The sequence below is a fragment of the Cinclus cinclus genome, chromosome 7 (assembly GCF_963662255.1).
Source record: "Cinclus cinclus chromosome 7, bCinCin1.1, whole genome shotgun sequence".
NCBI classification, from domain to species: domain Eukaryota; kingdom Metazoa; phylum Chordata; class Aves; order Passeriformes; family Cinclidae; genus Cinclus; species Cinclus cinclus.
The window spans coordinates 31,437,994-31,461,850 of NC_085052.1; the positions used below are offsets into that span (position 1 = coordinate 31,437,994).

At 38.9% G+C, this 23,857-nt stretch overlaps 1 protein-coding gene across 1 annotated transcript in view; it reads right to left on the reverse strand.

The window, feature by feature from the left end:
• Nucleotides 1-23,857, reverse strand: part of GRID1 (glutamate ionotropic receptor delta type subunit 1) — a 493,561-nt gene that overhangs the window by 21,439 nt on the left and 448,265 nt on the right. The window contains exons 12-13 of the mRNA XM_062496272.1: nucleotides 23,600-23,738; nucleotides 4,929-5,124 (exon numbers count right to left, since the gene is read on the reverse strand). Coding sequence (XP_062352256.1) covers nucleotides 4,929-5,124; nucleotides 23,600-23,738 — 335 coding nt within the window. The remainder of the gene's footprint in view (nucleotides 1-4,928; nucleotides 5,125-23,599; nucleotides 23,739-23,857) is intronic.

Below are 23,857 nucleotides of genomic sequence, written 5' to 3' on the forward strand. Positions count from 1 at the left end.
GGGGACAAGGCTGTGTCCCCTCCCTCTCTCATTGCCAAAACCAGAATCTCCAAAGATCCCTTTTTCCTAAGGGAAGACTTAGTTCTTTCCAAACTTCTTTCACTTGTGAAATTTTCTTCCCTGAACAGTGAAGACCTCATACTATCAGTGTGTTCACTGTGTGGAAAGTTTTCTTATGACAAAATGTTTATTTGCTGTCTAAATTCAGCATCCTTCACTTCCCTGTTAATATCTGTTATGACAGCTAAGCAGTATCATTTGTTCAATTTAAGGAAAAGCTGTCAAACTTTGAAAAACATATGTACAAGATACATAAGTGCACATACATGTGTGTTTGAAGTAGGCTGACATTTTATATACCTTCACTAGGCAAGCATTAAAAGCTAAATAAAATCAAACTGACATTTAACTGACATTTATTTTCAATGAAATTCAACCTCCAATTTTAAATGTAGTCTATAGTTTTGTTTTGTTTTTAATTAATGAAAGACTCCATGTGCCTGCCCCTTAACTTCCAGGCCATGAATGTAGGAAGACTGGTAAAAGGGCCTGTGGCAAATGCCAGCTGAGAATAGGTGAGATAGCGTGAATAAAAAAATGACTGAAATAAGCAGAGAATTATGAGCTCAAATTTAGACTTCAGTCTTCTAATTGTACTTCATATTTTGCTCCTTTGCTAAGGCCTTACTGTGACTCTCAGCATACAGGCACGCTGCACCACAAAACAAAAACCTCTGCACGCTGCACAAACTTTTAAAAACCTCTTTGTCAGAAAAGCAGCACTCATTTATTGCACCCAAGTAAAGTAACTGCTTTGGCTTCACCAAGGGCACCAGATTTATCTTTGGTTTAAGAGATTTAAGTAAAGAGATTTAAGAAAGAAGAACCCCCTGGGTAAAACTTACATCAAAAATATTTCTTCTTTACAATCCTCAAAAAATTAAAAGGCCAAAGAAGATTGCTTCCTATATAAGACAAGGACTGCAAAGAAAAGAATACTCCAGGAAAGCAGTAAACAACCCCAAAATGCCACTCTTCAGCATGGATAGAGATAGAGGAATGTTGTTCAAAGTGTCCCGTCTTACTGAGACTTAAACAATGTTGCTTCAAAGGAAGCATGATAAGAAAAAATAACATGAAAAAAGATTGATTCCAGATTAATCACTGATATATACGTGATTTATCTGAAACATATGAAGAAGCTACCATACTTAAGACAGAAATGCCAGAATAATGAAAAATTCATCATTAATTTACTGCCAGAACAAAGTGTCAGTGTAGCTGATCCCATTTTATGGCTGTTACCACAGAAATATCAAAAAAGTGACCTTTACATTGGCATTAGTGGAGTAGTTCAAAAACACGGTTGGATAACATTTATTATCTATAAAAAAGTACTTTAAGAGAAGCAACACAGTTCTGATAAAAAGCAAAACATGCCATTTAATCATGTTGAAATGTTTTAAACATTAAAATAATTAAGGGACCACTACAGGATGCAATAGATTCAGGTTGAAGGATGCATTTACTTTTGCTTCAAAGGCTGATGGGTCAAGAAATGGAGGAATTTATGGATTCTATAAGAGCAATCACAATTCGCAATATAAAATTCATTGTAGACAAAGTTTTAAAAGAATGATATTAAATGAACTTTTAAATTACTTCTACTCTCAATATTAGAATGAAGAGAGAAGATCGCTCTGATTTAATGCTCAGTGATCATTAAGAAAGCAAAAAAGAGAAGGAATAAATTCTTGCTGTGCCATTGCCTAAATCAATGATCCATTCTCATTTTGTGCTCTACTTGGTTTTGATCGCTTTTGTTTAAAAGTGATATGAAGGAAGAAAAGAAACAATTCAGAGAAATTTTGGCACCAAATTGATTGGACAAGGGAACAAACAATCTCAACCAAAGGAAGGCATTATAAAATGCAGTAATTATTTTAATTCTCCTATCTGTATATATAGCAGATGCAGGATCACATGGGGATCATATTATTTCATTCTTTCAAAGCAAAAATGGGGAGCTCCCAAAGGAAATTTAAAAAAATCATTTATTACATATGTTGGTGCAATCAATAATTACCCCAATTGCCAGTGGCTGTAAAGCAAACAGTTCACTGAGATCCTGTCTGCAGAAACTTTCCTGATACAGCATTAGTCAGTCCTCATCTGTGATAGTCCCAGACAGCTCAAAGTGGCAAAACAGCATTTTGTATGAACTGGTGGTTTCTGCTCCTATGCTGTACAGAGGTACTGCTGAACAGGAGGAGGTTTTCCATCTTCCATGACCACTTTCAACTATCTTGGGAATACAGCAAAAGCAATCTTTCCTCCACCACCCTCGGCTCTCAAGAGTTCTCCTGTCACTTAGGTGACACTGAAGTGCATTCCTGCCCTTCCCATGGCTCTCCCAGTGCTGCAAAAGCTGTGCCTTGCCCATGGGAGCTGGTCTCTGTGGCTGCAGGGACCCTGCTGTGTCTGAAGAGACATCTCTGCCGTGGGGACCAAATGCCATGAAAGCTCGCCTTACTGTCTTCCACTGCCATCCCTTTGTGTTCAGAGGGAATAGGAAAATCTCCGTGAAACGGAGAAAGATAAATGCAATAGGGATGAACACCTGAAATACCTGTCTGTGGCATAAATAACCAGAACTCCCTGTTTTGCACTGGAGTGGCTTTGCTTTGTTTGTAACTTCAGCTGAACTGTGATAGTGTTTGAAGAAAATGGAAAGGAGAAGGAGGGAAGAAAGAATTGTAGTGATTTTTTCTCTTTTTTTTTGCATTGTGTCAGGCAAGTCCTCATTCAGAAAAATGTTTTATGAATGTTTTTTTGCTGAGAGATTTAGAGTCCCCATCTCCTATGAAGCACATTTGTAAGGCACATTTACATCTCTTTCATGCAGCAGTATGTGTTTATGGATGTAAACTCTCATTTCCTTGGCTGACATCTATTCTCCTTTAGAAAAAAAACCCAGAATTTCTAGCCATAATATTTGACACAGACAACTTGTCTGTTTATTCAGAGAGTTCAATGAGCTAGGAAGAGTGACACTTAAACTATAAACACAGTAGTTTAGTTGACAATGGTATTAAATATTAATGCCAATTTATGTAGGTGTCTAATCAAAGAGCAGCCTTGGTCATCTTTGGGGATTGAAGTAAAATTTAGTTGTTGTTGACATTAATTGAATGAGCTGATCTAGTTATATAAAAATCACCCTACAACACTGAAATCAAACTTAGTATGAAAAGTTATTATCACATAGATAGGATGGAGCTGCCAGCTCCATACAGACAATATAATTGGTATTCTCAACTGCCTGCCAATCTGCAGTTACATTTCTGGCTTAGCAAATGTAGCTATCATAAATGGCAGCATGCACTAGGCTTACAGAATAAAAGTATTTACAATTTCATGGATAAAGAGCATCCACTGCCATAAGAATGTTCGAAAAAAGAAAAGTAAAATATGGTGTATTTTTCTAAGGTAAACTGTTTTATTATTAGCTTAAATGTTAGGGTACATAGAAAAATATTTAAGATCTCCATTTCTCCTCTAAATGCTACCAAAACATCTCAAAAGAGGCCTCATTATCATAAAGAGCTGAGCAGACTAAGAAAAAAACAACAACCACTTCAGACTTTGCTATTGCCGGAGCCCTACCTCATCCCCAAGGAAGGGAGGATGTTGGAGCTGAGGGCTTAGAGCTTTGGGGAAGCTCATCTGAGGGAAGGGCTGACTTTTGACTGAATACTCTTATGCTAAGACATGAGAGTGTCTGCATAAAGATTTTGTCCAAGTCGAGCAAAGATTTGGGAATGTTTTTGCTAAAGGAATTTGAACTGGGAAATGCGATGGCTTGAGTTCACCATCTTCATGGCACTGTAAAAACAGTAGATTTTGAATACTGTCTCTCTGAGTGTTCAGAAAAGGTTTCAAAAATTCAAAATAGAAAAAGAAAATGCAAGCCAAAGCCATTTCATTATGTCCCACGTACAAAAGCATAAAGAGCTAGTAAACCAGTGTTTCACTGACAAGAGTTATCTCTGATCAAACATTCACTATGGTAATAAAAACTGTTAACTTGTTTTAGGAAAAAAATCAATTGACAGATGAAGAGGACACTTTTCACTAAAGGAGCAGCACATCAAGGCTTTCAGCATGCCTGCAGCATCCCTTTGTGTAATGTACTCCTGGACATGTGTTTAATGTAAGGTACTGCCTATTTTTGTTGAGATTCAGATGGGAAGCAGAGGGGAGAGGCAAGCTATGAGAGAGAGGACATTTGTAATGGTCAATATTCTTTATCACAGGACTCAGAACAAAGATGCAGCATCCCAAGCTGTTATACATCAGCCCTTGAATCCCACATTAATTCCCTGTTACACAGAAAAATGTGTAGTTTAATCTGAGAGAAATAACATTTTGGTAAAACACAGTGTCAATGTGAATGCATTTTTCAAAATCTGGAATAAACAAAGAAAAATCTTGCATTAAATTTCTGTTTTAAGAGAAATGAGTATGCATTCTGTGGATCCCTTAATTCGCACTCATGTTTCCAATCACGAACTCAGAAAAAAGTAAACAAACTCACATGAGCAAAGGACAGGAGTCACTACTGGATAATGTAAAGAATTACATCCAAAAGGGCATTATCAAAGCTGCCACAAAACTGAGAAACCTTATGACCAGATCAAAGGATTTACATACTGAAGACTTAGGCACAACTAAAGTACTTAAATTCAGAACAATGACACCAGAATATGATTCTTATCAGCTATCAAGATACTAAAAGTAACTTTCTATAGGAATTTAGGGGGGTTTTAAATGACTGTATTTCTTCCCTGTGACTTAACATTAATTCCATAGAAACAACATTGATTAAGAAATGAAATGAAATTAAAACCCCTGTGATCCAGTCTTACCTTCCTGATGCCTTCAGAAGGGTTTGATACGCAATTATCTGCCCCATTATTCTTACTGATAGTCCTCCACAGTTCAGCAAATGTGTTATCCTGCTCCAAAGGGTTGGTCCCTTTTGCTTTAAAGTATTCATACACTGCCGAGTCCCTGACTGTACCATAAGATATATCCATTTGTTTGGACAGATCCTGAAATGTTCTGAAATTCAAGCAATATTGAGAAATTAGTATTATGTAGTACATTAGCAAGATTTAATGAATTAAATGGTTTCTTTCTATATCTGTCATTCATCAGAAAGCACTTACCCTCACCAAGTAATATTTCCATATTTTATTCCTCATTGTAAAGGAAAGTCCAGGAGTTATTTAATTCTATTTAGATCATATGATTTTAACTACACCCAAGCTGTGTTTCACCCCATTGTGAAGATTTTTATTTTTTTTGACAGATAACATGTCAAATACGCCAAGATTGCACAAGAATATAATGTGATAGACTTACCTGAACACAGGAAAAACTCAAATTATAAATGTAAACTTCCAGCCCGATCAATTTCACCAGAAATACCTCACAGAATTCAGTGGAATTAGTTTGCAGTTATACCAATACTCCATCTGACTCCTGATCAATATGACTGTTTTAAACAAACAAATAAAATCTTGCTTCCAATTTCCACTAAGTCTCTCCTGCTCTCTCTTTTCACAGCCTCTGGTAAAACAGGCATTTTTCATTCACACAGAGCCCTAACTTTCATTTACTCATCATATACCACTCTGGAAGTGTAAATGGGCCTCACCTTGAATGGCTGTGAATGCACAATTTATTTTCAAATTGTACAGAATGTAATTCACTCCTGTTTTACAGCCTTTTCTGCACTGGAAGGTGTAAATCACTGCCTGCACCAATGAAAACCAGCCCAAGCTTCCAGACATTTAAGGTGGCATCACTGCCATCAGAAGCAGCAGCCTGGCTGTTTTCCCTCTCTTTGAGGGATTCCTGTACCTTCCTCCTGTGCTTTCCTCCTGTGCCTTCCTCCTGTGCTTTCCTCCTGTGCCTTCCTCCTGTACCTTCCTCCTGTGCCTTCCTCCTGTACCTTCCTCCTGTGCCTTCCTCCTGTGCCTTCCTCCTGTACCTTCCTCCTGTACCTTCATCCTGTGCTTTCCTCCTGTGCCTTCCTCCTGTACCTTCCCCCTGTGCCTTCCTCCTGTGCTTTCCTCCTGTGCCTTCCTCCTGTACCTTCCTCCTGTGCCTTCCTCCTCTACCTTCCTCTGCCCTCAAGTATCACCTCTGTGCAGTGCCACCACTTTTTTTCATCTGAGCATACAAATATACAAAACATTCGACCAGTGACAACCCCATACAACAGCAGGGACCAAACTGAAACACAGAAATAATAGCATATTTTCATTAAAATGCTTTATAAATGTGTGACTTCACATATTAGCAACATGCTTCTCATATAACCAAGCAACATTGCTTGACACCAGTTAAACTAAAGTAACCCTCCCTGCCTCACTCCATTTCTTTTTCCCAAAAGCAATTTTTCAGAAATAAAAACTTCCTGATCAATAGATCTGAAAGGCCCACTCTTGCCAGCTCCCCACACCTCCAGCTCCTGGGGTGAACAGGAGAACAGAAGCAGAACATTTTGGCTTGCAGCTTGTACAGATTTCTTCACAACACTCCTGAGGAGCCTTCCCTTGGCCCATGAGCCAAAGCTGCTTTCCACAGCTGAAGACTTGTCATATACAATATTTTTCTGCCACCCTCTTCCCTGTTTCACTGGGGAGATGCCACTGCTGACACATCACATGCCTGTAAGGTTCCCTGCTACACTATTTAAAGCAAAGCAATCTGGGCATATACTCAATGCCACACAAAAATATGTAGAAAGCTCTTGCCTCTTCTCCCTCAAATCATCCCCAAGGCCTCCCAAGTTTAGCTGCAAAAAGTGCCCTTCTCTGGACTCCTGATGTGGGAGCCCTGTCCTTAGGCTGGAGCTGCCTCTCAGAACCCTCCCTCCCCAAACTCTGTGAAGTCAAAAGCTGCTTCACACAGTTTAAGTGGTTTAAGTTCTTAAATTGTGTTAAGGACTTTTTACCATTTTAAGCTGTTAAGCAGCTTTAAGACTGTGTGAACAGTTTCTCTCTGTATCCATTGCACACTTGTGGATTTGGGCTAACTCTAGGAGTTCCACCAAACCCCAAACCTCCTGTTATTTCACTAATTCCATATGTGGCAACTGATAAAGTACAAAACAAGCATCCTGGAGGTTGCTGGAAATTCAAAATGCTAATGAAAAATGGCAGAATTTGTTCAGATTTTATTTATTTCTTTAATGATTCTGAAAAGTCTATTCTGCTCCCCTAAATGTTTCCTATATATTCTATGGAACCATTTTTCCTTCAGTCTTCATCTACATGATTACACACCGCATTTATTTTTTTAAATTAAGTTTCATCATATCCCAGGGAATTGCTTAAACCCCAGGATCATTTGGCTGTTAAAAGACACATTTCTGCCTATAGGGTAAAGAAAGGTACTCAATATACACAGGAAAAGTCTTCTGCAGCAACCCTTTCCCACCAGGTTCAGCGTAGAGATTTTGGTGTGTGTAGGGAAGCATGTTTGGTAGAAGCACAGTAGCAGAAATATGTTTAACTAATATACTTTAACACAGGTTTCAGCTGGCAACAGCTGTACAGATGCCTACTGCTAATACCACTATTCTGTTTGAAAGTTTGAACATAAGGGTTTGGATCCTTAAAAAAATAATTAAACTTGCAATTTTAATATTACCAGTATTTTCTGTTTTCCTTTATTGCTATGGAAGCTTTTACTCAGAAATGTGCATTTTGTTTTAGATAATTGCATTTATTGACAATCAGTATTTTTATTTTAGCTAAATTACATTTTTATTGACAGTCAGTACTGCACAAAAGCACAGTACATGTTGCTTCACGAGCAGCAGAGTTTGTTCAGTTCTCTAAGCATCACAGGGCAGAGAGAGAGCAAATCTGGGGTTTAAATCAAGAGCTTGCAATAAACAGACAAGCACACAGGTGGCAGGGAGGGAAGCAAAGCATTGGCCTGGGTGTGGGAGTAAGGTAACCCCTTTAGCTGGCAGCATTTCCTTGCAACAGAAAATGTGGGGTATTGTGTGTCCTGAGGATTTCTTGCAGTGCACTGTTTGATATTTTGGGCTCCTTAGTCAAAAACCTATCCCAGAAATAATCCTGACAAGGTGTGGTCTCAGCCACAGTTCTTACTCTGTATAAAAAAAATATCTCTGCTGTATTTCTGCACTGAAAGTGGAGGTGATGCTCAGCACCTCCATGGCTAGAGAAGTAGTCAAAAAGATTTGGGCATGGTGGGCATGGACACACAAATAAACAATACTGGAGGGAGATGAATTATCTCCATTTTTTACGGGGTGAAGTAAGATAATCACAAGGGTAGGTTTTAAAAGCTGTTATTTTAACTCCCTCAAATTTGCCTTTGCAAGACAAAATCGCTCACTGCTACATTTCAGATGCTGGCTGTATCTTACAGTTGTGTCATTCTCTAAAGGTGGCTGCTGCCATTGCTCTTAAGCTTTATTTGTGCAACCAGCACAAATTAGCTGGCCCATCTGCTTTAGCCACTCAAATTCTTGTCTCACTTTCCTATGGCAAAGATTTCATGCATTTAATTTACAAAATTATTTGCAACAAAAAATGTGCAGCATAACAAGATACCCCATTAACCTTACCACCCCAGTTATTGGATCTCACAAGCCATTAAAGTCTCTTTGTAAGTGTGATTAAAGATAAGGCCAGTATAGCAGAAAAAGCCAATGTCCCTCACTTCCAGTTACAGGAGTGCAACTTCAATTTGTAAATACATCCACGGTGTGATTGCTGTAATTGACAGGCACATGTAAACCAATTGATTTAAGTAAATGTGTCTGCAGTCAATATAAAGAAAAATGTTGTCTTTTAAATCTGTATTACCAGCCAAAATATTTAATGTCCATATTTATGCCTGCTAGATGAATGCAACAACTGATACGTATTCTGAGTGGAATTGCAATTATTTTATGCAGAGTCAGCTGAAGACTGGGCTCTCTGCTTGTTTTGTTTGTTAGAAGCTTATTGACATGAAACAAATGCTGCAGGAGACACAGACAAGCAATAACTGTATTAGCATTAATAATTAGACCACTAGAAGTAATTGCCAGATTAAAAATACTGGTTAAAGTACACTTTTTGGAGATGTTTTCTTACTTGTAAAAGCCTTGTGTAGCTATAGATACACTGACTAAAAATATGTTGCCAGTATGGATTTATTTTACTCTGTTGCTGCTATATACCCAAGATTTCTGGATGAACAGTGAGAGACTAAACTTGACACCAGGTGCTTTGAGGTAACTGCTGATCAGTTAACTCAGCTGGAGGCACCTGGATCATCAGATGTGATCAAAGTATTTTTCAAAAGAAAAACATGATCCTGTCAATAAAAAAAAGGTGGATTTTTTTGTTTGTAGTGACCCTGAGATTTATTCTCAATGCATCGTAATATTCTAGATGATGGCTGCCAACAGAATAAAGTGTCCCAGAGATGATGAGACTTTTTAAGTTGCTCTGCCTAAATGAAGTCTTAAAAATGCATACATAAAATGTATAGTACAAGTCCTAAATGTATATCTTTAAATGCCTTGAGGTTAATTTGTTTTCTTTTAACCTTTATTTTTTCTCCAAAAGTTAGGAATTCATTCCATCTACAGAATTAAATATAGGTGCAGTTCCTAACAAGAACTGTTTTCTCCACACAATTATGTGAGAGGGAAGTATGTGCTTTATGCACTGGGAAAATGGTAAACCCAGTAAACTTCGAGGTAAAAATAGAAGTATCTGAATCTGACAAGCTTATACCACTGTTGTAAGCCTAAGAAACACCTGTGAGCTGAAACCTAGAACATAAAATCCTATCTGAAAGGAGATTTATTGCATAAAGTTATAGCCAGTGGAAAGCAATGAGTCGGAAGAGAATTCTGCCTACTGTGAACTGCAGAAAAGCACAGAATGTTGAGACCTAAAATTGTTGAGAACTCCTCCCTCCAAGGGACAATTTTCCCTGACAATGAGGACAAATAAGAAAATGGTATTAGCTGTTGCTGACCTCATCAATCCACCCACTGAGAGATGAACTTGGAAGCCAAGCAAGCATTGCCAGATCAGATTCTCATTTGTAGATGTCCCCCAAAAGTCTGCAAAGCTGAATCAAGGCTCAAGTGGGACTGTGGTGATACAGATTGTGTCCAGATGAGCAGATCTGACCATTCAGGATCTCAGTCCTGATCTGAGTCCTGACTAATTTTTATATCCATTTATGAATGTGCAAGGCAAGGGATTTGAACCTCAGTCCATTGCTCACAAATGAGCAATCTTTGGAACTCCAGTTTTAAGTAAAATGTATAAGTGGGTAGGGTAAAGCATATCTTCAGACATCCAGAACTGAGTTCAAACTTTCACAAAAACACATTCTGTAGAGATGGTCTACCCATCAGAACAGTTTAACTGGCTGAAGAGCTGACAAAAAAAATTCCCTCTGTTATGGATATAAAATACCACTAGGGGATGATAGTCTCATTGACTCAGAGACTTGCATGAAGAGTTTCACTGCGTTGCTAAATGCAAGTTTGAAAAGCACAAGCCCACTTAAAAATGGAAGAGAATCGCAGTTAGTGTCTCTAAACATTATTGCAACTGATATTTCATGGGCCTTCAGCTGTACAAGAAAGAGGGATATATTGGCAGAACAATGAGGTAACATTAAAATTGACCTATCTTTAGCACCTGCAAGTCTGAAAAAGCAAATATACTTAAAAGAAAAGAAGCATGATGACATACTTTGGTAGATTTTCATTATTTGTTCCAGGTACATATAGGAATGTTATTAGTGTGTGTTAAACTGCACATACAAAAACTAAAAGATAGGCTACTTTAAAGATTATTCTTAGCGGGGCCAATAAAACTGTTCAAGGTATTCTTAGAATGGCAGTACCCTTAGTACAGAGAATTAAAATGAAATCAAGTTTATCTCCACTTCCTATAACCTTAGGCTTCAGAAGAACTGGGTCCATGATTTTAATCTGGGCATCTCGGATTTTCTTTGAAATGATGAATAATTAAACCAAGCTCTTAAATCAATCCGTAAACTGTCAACTTCAGTATAGTGACACGATCAAATTCTGAATTGTTCCATTTCACTGGAAGTTACTTTAAATGCTCTTAATTCTGTCTCAGTGTAGTGATGTGGAGAGCAACAGATTTCTTCTTCAAATACTCTAAGCAAAATTTTAATTTTAGCAACAGAAGTAGTCCAGTAGAGACCAGCAGCAGTTCTTGCATGCTTAGGATACACTTCTGGGTCAAGTCCTTCACCAGCAAACATATACTGCTTTATAATTCATATAAAATTAACTTTATCTGCTCTCCATGAAAAATATCATCCACTTTAAACAAGAGCCTTAACAGAAAAAGCCTCATGGGTGTTTCTGCAATGGAAGCCATAAGTATTGACAGATTAAACTATACTGAATCAGTGCAGTTGCATCCCTTCACACCAGGACTGAAGCTTTCTAAATCCCAGCAGGAGACAAACAGTACAGACAGTGAGGGCTGTGTCTGCTCTTGTCCTCACCAGTGGGGCAGGAAGAGCTGCTACACAGATTTCAAAGAAGCAGGGACTTTCCTCCAGTGGAAAAACCAATCAATTGACGTGGGTCACAGAACATGTTGCCATGTCAACCACCTACTCTTCCTATAGTCAAAACAAAAGTGATTGAACTCCTCAGCAGGTAATGGCACTGCAGCAGCTTTTTTCATGATTATAATGGTCACTGCTGCCACCAGTGTGGTGGCATCTCTAAAACTCTGATTGGATTGGGACTCACTGCCCTAAATTAGGTGCAAGCAAAAGTAAAATGTAACATTCAGTTCTAGGGAGAGGATGCTAAAGCCAGCTCTGTTTCTGTCCCAGGATGAAGGGGTTTTCTTCACATCCTGCATGCCATGCACATCATGCATGGCAACAGTTCTGCCACCCACCTGCATCAGGACCCTCTCTCTTCTACTGCCCCCAAAGAAACTTCTTTTGTAGGCTACCTAGCAGACTCAACAGGTGGAGCAGTACTGCTGAGATCAGTGAAACTAGTCATGCACACAAAAGCACATGCTCAAGGTTGCCAGGATTGGAGACAAAAATACAAACAGTTAGAAAAATGAAAAACAAAACAGCCAAATAATACATACACAAAGCACTAGAAGCACTGAATTTGTACAGCCTCCAAACTGATTTTATTTCTTTCAAAAGACTCCCAGTAGCCTCTGTTGCTACATGTAAAAGGAAAGACAAGTAAACTGAACTAAACTGTTTTCTTAACTCCTGATGTAGCATTGGCTTCCCTGCAGACCGACTGTTTTCACTGGGGCTCTGTTCCTGCAGAGCTACTTCATGATTAAGTTTGAAAAGAAGGGAACAGTTCCCTTCTCCTAGGGAAGGGAAAGAAGGGAATGTAAACCCACTGAAATCCAAAGACAGTCAAGCCACTAATAAATGATACACTGTCATGTTTTTGATTTTAGTAACAGTTTGTTACTAACTACACACATGCTTTTGGCAAAACACTTAGAGGCTTTGTGCACTTTCTAAGAGTCTGAGATGCAGCAGAAATGCATTCTATTAACAGCACTTGAAATTCCACTTTTGCTTTACCAATCTCAGAACAATCTGCAGCACTTTTGCTGAAGTCAAAGTGTGTAGGACAAAACCCCTACAAGTAGCTTGTGTCCCATAGCTCACAGAAGTTCTTAGTATCTTCCAGCAGTTTATTTAGGAAACACGTTCATTTTCAAAAAAGGATTGAACGTTATTTCTGTCTACGAGACTCAAATTTGGATCCAAAAATCAAACTGGATTCTCATCATAATCAGTAAAACAGGTTCTTCTGTAAACAAAATTAAACCTCTGGGTATTCCTATCCGTTGCTATTTCTAAATCATGCCCTCAGGACCACCTCAGCAGCTCCAATCATCTGCAGTGATCTGTGTGATCGTGACTTGACTAGTCACTGGATCCTAAAAGTTCATTTTGCCTAGAGCTGGCACTGGCTCTGCTCCAGCACTGCACATAAAGAAATCTGTCAAACAGCTGGAAATAAGCTAAACATCTGATTGCCAGCCCAGTGTTTCTAACTATGCTTCCAACCCTTCTCCTCTCCAAACCTCCTCCAGGCAATAAAAGCATCAGTCACTTAGATTGCTGACTTTTTCTTCATTAACTTATTTGTAATTTTGTTTTTCTTTCGGGGTGTCCTGTGTTTTCTGAACTGTTAGAACTTTTGAAACTGTGATGGTCCTTACAGTAGAAGGTATGATTGTTTTTGCTTGAAATGTTTTCAAAAATGAAAAACAATGTAATAAACTATTCCATTAATAGTGATAGCAATGGAAACTAGATTCTGAGCCTTTGCATCTCAAAGCTGGATCCACTGGGACTGCATAGTTTGTGATCCCTGGATGAAGTTTCACTCATGGCTAAGCATTTATGATTGCATATGAATTCATGTGATGTCTAAATAAGGGAGTGAAGTCAGAGGGCAGTCTTTCCTTTGTATTTACAAGGGCTGTTTACAGAACCCCTCTTCACCACCCCATTGTCCTGTATTTTTAAAAACTTAATAACCTTGAGATATTACCCAGTTTGCCCACCAGGTTTCCAATTGAACAGTGAGAAGTAGCAGACTGACAAAGAGACATTCAGAGCATATAACATATTAGAGTCTCTTTTAAGATGCAGGCACAGGTTTTCAAAGTCTGGAGCTTTAATTTGTATGTTCAGATCCACATTTAAACTGCTACACTATTGGGCAGATTTTCAGAACAGATCAGAAAAGGAAAGATTTGGCAAAACAGCACATCTGTACAACATTGGCAGATTCAGTTAGAAGTCTGGAAAGGGATTCACAGCTACTATGAGCAGCTGCTGTTCACCCTGCAAATCCAGAATAATCAGTCCTGCTAAAAAATCTGGGTAATCCTGGACCTTTTATCTATACTCCATATTCCATTCAACAGTGAGAAGGAAATTAAAATGCAAAGAAAAGGTGAAAACATCTCATGAGCATATTTGGAGGGAAAAAAATTTCCTGTTTGGACTTCCTTTGAGTATTTTCTTGCTTTACTTTTAAATCACTTTGCCACTGCAGCCTTTCTCTGAGTAGCTCAAAGGGTTAATGTGTTAATTAAAGCAAGGTATTCTACTCCTTAAATTATTAATTAAAATAAAAACTGCAGCTGGTGTTTAATACCACCTCGGCCCCAACAGCAGGTTTCAGTCACTTCACCTAAATCAAACATACCATAAAGTCGGCATGGAAATCATATTGTCGGAATCAAACACATCTGGCAACTGACACATGCTTTTACCCATAATGAAAATAACAAACTACCTATTATATATGCACATGCACTTTAAATTGTTTGCTATGCTGATGTCTTCTAGTGCTCACATTCAGAAGCTAAAAATCCTAATGAAGATTAATGATCAAGATCAAGAGGGAAGAAATTGCTTTCTTCCTTTTCCACTGCTGTTGTAAGTATTGATAACACAGCCATTCTGTTTTATGCTCAGATGACAAAGAGTAGCTTTTTATTAAATAGAGTGGGCAACAGATAAGCTTGACTTCTTGGTTTATAAAGCCTTTACTCAGGGTTAGTGGTACTTTAGACAGTGACTGTTAGGATATCATTGAAGGCCATGAAATCCCAGTGTGGAGTAAGGTCCTACACGACTCTTTTGATTTATCAAGGGCCCTGCATGCCAGTAGTCTCATAGCTGGGGTGGAGGGACTGGATGAATTCAGGCCTGTCAAATGTATGTTGTGATGCTGGAAAACAGCTTCACACCCCTCCCTTCCCACAGGGAGCAAAGCAGAATCACTGTTGGCAGAAAGAAGAGAAGAAAACAGAGGGGCTCTGAAGAGGCACCTTGATTGCTGGAGCATGTGCTGCATACTCCTGGGAAATCAAAATATAGGGCTCTTCATTAATACTGAAAGCATATATAGCATTCATCAGTTATTATTGATGTCTAAAGTGCACGCATTGCACGTGCATATTTTAAAGTCTGGAGACCCACATGCCTATTCCTCAGAGGACCCAGACTGAGCACATGGAGTATGGTGCACTTCCCATCTCATCCTGGTGTACAGGAAGGTAACCAGGAAGAGACACCTTACCCTTTGTCCTCTCTTTCTGCTCACCCTGAGCACAAGGCTCTCTGAGTACTGAACCTCACACTAGAAATCATGCAAAAAGCACATCAAAAGCAACTGGCTGCTTAGTATATTGAGATTTATTTGGTAGCCTAATTATATACCTTGAAATATGAGTTTGGAAATTGCATTATTGCCATATGTAAGAAACACAGTATTTAACTTCCACCCCATTCTGACTGATGGTTTTCTATTCTTTTGTAGATAGACATGACTATTCATAAATCAATTAAATTAAATCAGTGGCACATTCTCTCAGGCTGGTTTTAATGGTTTAGAAGGCAAACAACTTCAATGCCTGTGATTACATTTCTTGTAATGCAACAAACTTTGTCAGCTGTATCAAAACAGCTTTTCTGAGGCATTGCTGTTCTCTCCCTCATCTCCAGATGAGTCTGGAAACACTCCTGTAGTACATTATAAAGGGGGCACACGTGCAGAAGAAGAGAACATTGCTCAGTAAGGCAGATGAGCCTAGAAAATGGAAAGAAATCATGCAACCCTTCTCTTTAGCAACACAGTACTATTCCAGAATAGTTTTCTTTCTCTCCAGAAAATATTTTGCTGTGTAAGAACCAAGAGGATAGCACTCATGGTAATAAACAGTGGTATCTTAGTTCCCAAGGAAAATAAGGTCATTTCTCCCCTAAACATCCATAAGCTGCACTGATTAAAAATGTTTTGCCGGGGTTTTTTTGTCGTTGTTTGGTTTGTGGGTTTGTTTGTTTTGCGTCTGGTTTTACATCATCAGGAACAGTTTCTAAATCTCTTTATAAAGATACTCAATTTTTAAAGCCTTACTTTAAATGACAGGTTTACAGATTTCCACTTCAGGGCAAGATTACTGATAAATATTTTAGAATGTAATGGAACAACTTTTTTATCAGCAGATGAAGTATCATCCTATATATCAGTTAAGGTGCTAAGAGCATCTGGTGTGAAAATGAATTCTCTTCTGTCATGGAGACATTAATGAGGGGAGTGGCTATTTTAGATCTGATAGATTTAAATGGAAATGTCGAAGAGAAAAGTATCCAGATTAAAAGTGTTCACAAGATGTTGGAGTTTAATATCCTGAGGCAAAAGAAAAATCCAAACAAGATTAACAGCATAAAAATAATACATTTCAAAAGACCAGACTCAACAAACATCAAGAACTGGAGAAGAAAGTCTCCTAGGGTGTTGCTTTAAAGGAAAAAAGATACAGAAGGGCTGGCAATTCCTGAAAGATACCATATCAAAGACACAGATGCAAACTATCTTAACATGAGAATTATTAAAAGAAATGGTAAGAAGCTGCAAGAGCTTCTTCAAGAGCTCTCTTTCAGGACCTAGAAAACCAAAATCCTTCTCTTCAAATTTTAAAGAGTAGTGCAGCCATTGGACTAGCTAACAGTGCATACTATAAATGTATGGGAAATGTGCAAATGCATGAGATAAAAAGAATCAAGAAGCAAACAAAAAATCCTCCTCGCAACACCGATAAATTTAGTTTGCATGATTTGTCACTGCAGAAAGTGATTTGTGTCATCCCTTGATTGAGTGTCCAGAGCAGAAGATGGGAAAATTACCTTTACTGTTAGGTGGGTGAGAAAACCTAATGCTGAACAATCATGGCACAAATATGACAGAACCACTGCTCATGTGGGAATGTTGATGAGGAATTGTGAAAGGTGAAAAGAGCGTTTCTTTACATGAACAAATGAAGCAGTTCCCAAAGTATTTCAAGAGATTAGCAGAGTTGGAGGCCTATGTATGCCCTGTCTGAAGTGACAGTAATTAAAAAACCAGTACGACTTCTGGTAAGTGAGAACAGTGACTTTCCATTTCATCTTATGGCTTTGCAGGAATGAACTTACTGTGCTTGCTAACTGTTGGCAGTTTTGTGCTTGTTCTGGTTTCAGGAATGCTCTCAGAGAGACCTTCTGGCAATTTGGAAACCTATGCCATAATATTCACTATACTACCCTGTAACAGGACCTGCATGACTTTTATAATAGGGCCCACTGTTACACTAATGGCTCTGATCAGTACAGATAAATGCTATAAAATACATGTTATTTTACAGGGGTTTTGGTTTGGATTGCAGGCAGCTGCTTCACTTCACAATGTCATTAAGATATCTGCCTGAAAATACGGGGAAAAGCCCCCAGTGGCCAACCTCTTTAATGGTTCAGACACAGAATTATTTACAAAAGAGAATTCTCTATGGATTTTTATTTCTTCCTCCTGTTTTTGTCTTTAGAAATGATAGATTGAGCCATTAGGAGATGCCTGAAGCTTTAAGGCCCTTTTTGTTTGATTTGCTATAGCAATAATTATTTTGTTTTTTTAATATCCTGCTATACTAGATAGTATTATCAGTTCATATAAGACATTAAATCAGCTTCTTTAGAGAAAAAATAATAGAAATCTAAGTATCCTATTGAGCAAAAAATCTTCTATTACTTTGCAATGTACTGTTTATCCCTTAGGAGTCAAATAGAAAATCTAACCTGACAAAATAAGTCACAGGTGTTATCCATGTAATAAAAAGAAACCTCATACTAAACAAGGAAGGCGTAAGTCAGGGGCCAATGGGATTTAATGCATGCAGAAAGTATACAGCTACTATGTGGACAGCCAAGGAATATAACCTATATTAATATGAGACAACCTGACCCAAAAGGTGACTCTGTCTGTGCCAAGAAGAGTCTGAACATCAAATATCAGATTTAAAGCAATCCTTCTACATTTTGATGGGCTGTCCTGAGGGCTGTTACTCTTCCTAGATTTTTGTCCTTTCAAAGCAAAAGCAAAAAAAAAAATAAAGATCTTATTACCTGCACAGATGGTAGATTTTGATAATGTTAAATCCAAATAATTTTCTTCTTTAAACTGTGCATGAATCTGAATTTTAATGCCTCAACCCAAACCCACCTCAGTCACAGAACTTCTCAGTAACCAGAACAAAGGAAGAGATGCTATGATACAGGTCTCTCAAAAGTCAATTTGGAGAGGTGTGGAATCACAAATCTCTTGATTTGCCATTGATCTCCAATCTATGCCACATTTTTTAATGGCAACTGGAAAGATGGAATGCAAGCTTGATTTTCAGCTGTGCGTTCTCATTTTTCTCAGAAAAATATCCCTGGGAAATATTTGTGCTTAGATGCTTGCCTGCTTGTTCAATTAGAGGAGTAATTAGGATCCATTTTAGAGCGTGCTTGAACGGCATATGCCAACATTCAGAAAGCTTTTCAAAAGGCTCCAGGCTCTGTGGCTTCCCCAGCAGCATCCACTGGGCAGCACCATCAATAGGAGTGAAATGAAAAGTGAAATGAAAAGCAATGGGGAGTTGGAGCACTGGCAGTAGCCCAGTGCCTTGTCCTGAACAGAGCCTGAAGGCAAATGCTGGCAAGCTCTGCCCCTGAGCACTGAGCCTGCTGCCCCTGCTGCACAGAGCATTTCCCAGGAAACTTCACCCCATGCTCCAGAGAGGGAATGTTCTGGAAAGGAAAACAAGTTTTGAGTTTTCGCATCTTTCTTACACTCCTTTTTAGTCTTTGTGTTTATGGAGGGACTTAATCTAGTTATTTAATGATTGAAGCTTTTGCTCACAGGCCTTTAATAATAATCACAATAATTTTTTTCTATCATATTCATTCATACATGCCTCCTGCCAACAGGCTGAGGTGCTACACAGACACTGCAAAACATAATACAAATTAAACATAACAAAAGAAAATCCAATGCCATATTTAAAAAGATACGTCTGATATTAACAAGAGAAAGGCTGTTTTCAAACATGAGGAATTTCAAGACAAAATTGCTGTGAATACAGAGGGATTCCAGTGAGGTTCTTGCCACCAACCCTATCAAATCCACTTAACTACAGCAGATGAAATGTTTGTTCATTTTCCCCTGGCTGGCATCTTCCAAGTACTTTTCTCATTTTATTTTAAAATATTTTGAGATTGCTTGTTTTGTATGCAACCCAGAAAAATCTATCTTTTTTTGATGCCTGCAGTGCTACTATAATATGGTCATTTATGACCATCATCTTTAAAACAGCTAAACTGACAATATGCCATATAAGAAAATATTATTACTGTGTTATACAGAAAGAGAACCAAGACAGACAGGAGGCTATGTTTGCCAAGATCAAACAAAGCTTGTGGTAGAAAAAGAATCTGCACCCAAGTCTTCCAAGTGTCAGTCTATCACCCCAACTAAGCTGCTCTAAATCTTCAGCTGTCACCAAAACACAAGAAATTGGGGGATTAAAACAGAAATAAGGAAATCCAAAATCATGAAACAACAGCTGTGATCTTAAAGCAGCTATATCATGCCTTTGTATGCAGTCCATGAATGCATATAATACAGATGTCTTTCAAGGCATCCATAGCATGTGCAAATGGCAAGGATCAACTTGATAAAATCTTCAACTATTTTGAATTTGCAAATAGAATACCTTTTTTGTGTTCTATTTTTCTTGCATGATTCTTAACCTCTTGTCAGACAAGCCCTCCTAAACCTGAGTTTCAGAATATCTGTGCAGCTATTGAACTGCATGTAGTCTGCTTGTTAACAAGAAATGAAGCTGGAATGTAAGTCACTGCTAATTAAACTCATAATTACAAATGGAAGGTTAGACAGCAGATCCAAGAGCTGTTTGAAAATGCAATAAAACAAAAGGAAGAACAAACTGGCATGCAATAATTCTGCCATACTTGGCAGGCTGACCCATTAGAAGACTCCTCAGCTGCACACAGTACAAAAGGCAAATATTACAATAGTAAATGCAAATCACCTGGGCTTAAACGAGTTTGTTGAGGATAAGCACAGGCTCTAAACATTACCTAGATTTCTCATTAAAAACAAAAATTGAGACTTGATCATTTACAAAGTTAGAACATGGATCACAGCTTCCCAACCTGAACTCCAAAGTATGTGCCACCGGTAGTTGCCTTCCCTTTTGCATACTGAGCTGGACAATATCTCTCTCCTTTGCTCATAAGGGGCCAGGAAATCTGCTGCTTAATTTGTCACTGCCCCACCTGTGAACCTCCACAAACACAGAAATCCTGAGATAACCACGACATTGCCTTTGTTCCCTGGCTGGGAGGTGGGACACACAGAAGATGAGAAGTGCAGGAGGTAATTTGGACAAAGGGATTAAGGAGCAGCATTAAAAGATCAACGGGGAGCAGCAGCACCAATGGTTAGCAGCTGAAACACAGAGGGCAGCCAAGGAAGGTACACCATACTTCCTGTCAGCTTTGATCTCCTGAGGGGATAGAGGTTTTCACGTGGGTCTCAAGCTCCAAGTTTGGACCCATCCCACCACCATGTGACACCAGGATGAATGATGGGCATGCAGGACACATGAGGAGGAAGGAAGCATGTGCTGCTGTCATGCCAGATCAGAAAGCCAGTGCCTCTTCTTGCTGGAACACTTGAGATGAAGCCCCTGATGTTTTGGGAATATCCAAGGAGAAGAATACTTTTTCTCTCCAAGTTAAGCACATTTCTTACTTCGGATCTAGGTACCTGGACAAAAAAAATCCTGTTCAGGATTTACAAAGTATCTGTCAGGAAACAAATACGGGTGGCAGATCAAAACTGCTTTCTGCCATTCCTCCTACTCTGGGTATTTCACCTTTCTGTGAGCCAGAGGAAGCCTCTGAAATTCCCAGCAGGGTGGAATAGCCTTGAGAGACTTGCCAATGGCAGATTTAAAAAGCTAAAAAAAATATTCCCTTATCATCAGGCTTTCATCTGACACGATAATTCTAAAAATCTGCCTTTCAACAGCTCAACTTCGCTTCAGTGAATGTCTCACCAAGCTCCTTCTAATAAATATTGTTTATGATTTCTGTGACACACTTGTTTTGCAGTGAAATTGTGGAGGCGGTGATCACTGGGTTGATTGACAGCTAGTGATTCAATCAAACATACTTCTATTTCACTAGTCACAGACCACACATGCCAAATTTGATACTGAAACAACTTCTATTAGGCATTTTGGCGAGGGTTTGGGAAGAAAATCAGTCTTGTAATGAAAATCTTAACTATGCTGCAGCTACTGCAGCACCATAATACTTATTTCTCTCCTGCTGGCAATTTGGAGGCAGCAGCACTGAACACCAGAGGACTTCTCTATGGAGGGAGAGATAACAGTAGACATTTACTGAAAGGATGGGGGTTGTTTTCTCTTAACAATGGAAGTGTACCAAGATGGATTTGGTAGTTCTCAGCTGGTGAGCAAATATTCAGCTCTCACTCATTGTGGCTCTTTGGGAGGGAAAAATAGATTTCACATAAGTATTCCTTTCTGGGTTTGGGAAAGACAGAAAGCAGGCAAGCTGAGTGGCAGAGTTAGACAAAAACAGCCACAGCACATCATGTGATGTGAAGCCAGTTAGAATGGGGAGCAGAGGCACAAGGCCAGGATTAATTTATGAATGACAGTAATTTACTTTCTCAGGAAAAAATACTTCCTCTAAATCCCACAAATCATTTTATAAGCTGTTTCACCTAAAGAGTGGGGACATGAAAATCATAGCTCAGAGAGGGATAAAGGTTCAAGAAGAGTTTCCAGAGAAACTATTTCTTTACCCCTCCTCCTCTCTCCAAGGCACGTCAGGAATGATTTGGGAGCCTAAGCCACAGCATCCAGGAGCAATTTTGACATCTCAGGCAATATGAACAATCCACATTGTGGCTGACAACACCCACTAGAGATCACTAGCCACTTACAGCCAAGTAAGGCAGTTTCATATAGGCAGTGAAACTTCTGGCAACTTAAATTTCTTTTGGCATTTATGTTCTGGCACCTGAATTACTCTGTTGATATTTTCTTACTTCTACACCCTCATCTTGTGTTAGGGGATGTGATGAAGGAATCTGGGAAGTGGAAGCTACCATTAGGTATAGAAAGGCATTTAATTACTATTCTCTAGCTGCCATCTCTAGCAGTAGATGGGTGCCTGAGTTCTATAATGTGAAACAATTCTGAGCAGCTCCTTTACCCAAACAACTTCTCAAGATTCTTAGCAATGTTCTTTCATTTTAAGAAGAAGGGGATTTAAAATCCCTTGTAAATGTTGTAACAGCTCAGACTCAAAGGCCTCCTCTAAAAATCTATAGTTCTGTTCTTAAACCACTTTTTTTGGAGATTACTCACGTAATTACACTCCAACTTTTGTCCTCCTCTGAACTTTGCTGAGTTTTGAAAAGTGCTGATTACACCAAACGGAAAATTTCTTCTGCAGTGAAAGAAATAGAACCTTCAGAAATTTTTAAGAATATCATTTAGTCAAGCTTTCTGGATAGCTCTTTGTATCTTGCTTTTCAAGAGCAATTTATTCACTGAGCTTAACCTTATTCCCAGTACATCCAGGCATCACACATAGATAATTTTATTCTACGTAGTTTCGCATGTTGTTTCCAGAAATTACTTGGAGTACTTATTTCTGTTAAGACCCAATTATTATGGCCAAACTAACAGAAAGTGTATTTAAAACCAAAGCCTGCTACAGTTTTGGCCTGGTTTGATGATAAGGATGATGATGATGATGATGATGATATATCCACACAAAGCATTACGTTATCTGCAAATACACATTGTCAAGATAAGAACTGGGAATTGTGCTGAACTCATGTTTAGAAGAAATGGACTTACATCCTTCTGTGCAGAAACCACCGAGATGGCAAAAGCCACTTTTTAAGTGCCAGCCTCACCTCAGTGACAATTCTTCTGTTTCAGAAGTGAACACAAACATTCAGTGCCAACCTTCCCAATGCAATCCCAAATGAGAGCATCAGCTTAACTGTGTCACTCTCTAACGCCTGAAATCCTTGGCTCAACACTTTCTAGAAGAAGAGCCTGTGCTGCACTGCTCCACTCCATCACTAGCACATCAAACATGAGATATCAGGCTCTGACAAGGCTCTAACCTTGTCAGCAATGAGTGTGAAAGTTCAATGGCCCTCTCAGCACCCCATGCCAGTGTGAAGGTAGAAATTTTGTCCGCATTTTGTGCGAAAAAACAAATAGCCTAAATAATTTGCAGAAAAAAACCCCAAGTTACACACACATGCACAAACTGCAACTAAATAACCAGCAGGACGTGAAAGACCTCTCTTCTGGAAAAACACAGAATTAAAGTGCCATTATCCCCTCCATCAGAACTGCTTGAGGGCTGTTAGAGTGACGGTGAAGAGGGGGAGAGGAGAGAAAAACAGCCACTGCAAATAAGCAGAGTATTTTATTAGAGAGTTATCTCCTTCTTGACAGAATGAGTGCTCAAATGGATAATACCTTCCTGTGAAATCCAGGTTTCCAGCTTCGTGTTAAGAAGAGGCTCTTACCTTATGGGATTATCCATCCTTGATACTGTGAGAAATGCTGCTAAATTTGCTGTATAGGAAGAACACACAATAAGGGTGAAGAGCCACCAGCTTCCCATTACAATGCGCATCGCCACAGAATTGACAGTGGATTCACCCCCTGCAAATAAACAGAGAAATGGAGGGTCTCTCAGCAGCTTCCATTAACAATTACCTTCTGTGTGCCCTGCTATGTTAAACTTTGTTGGAGTCTCTCCCTGCTTCCCCTCTAGTCTGGCC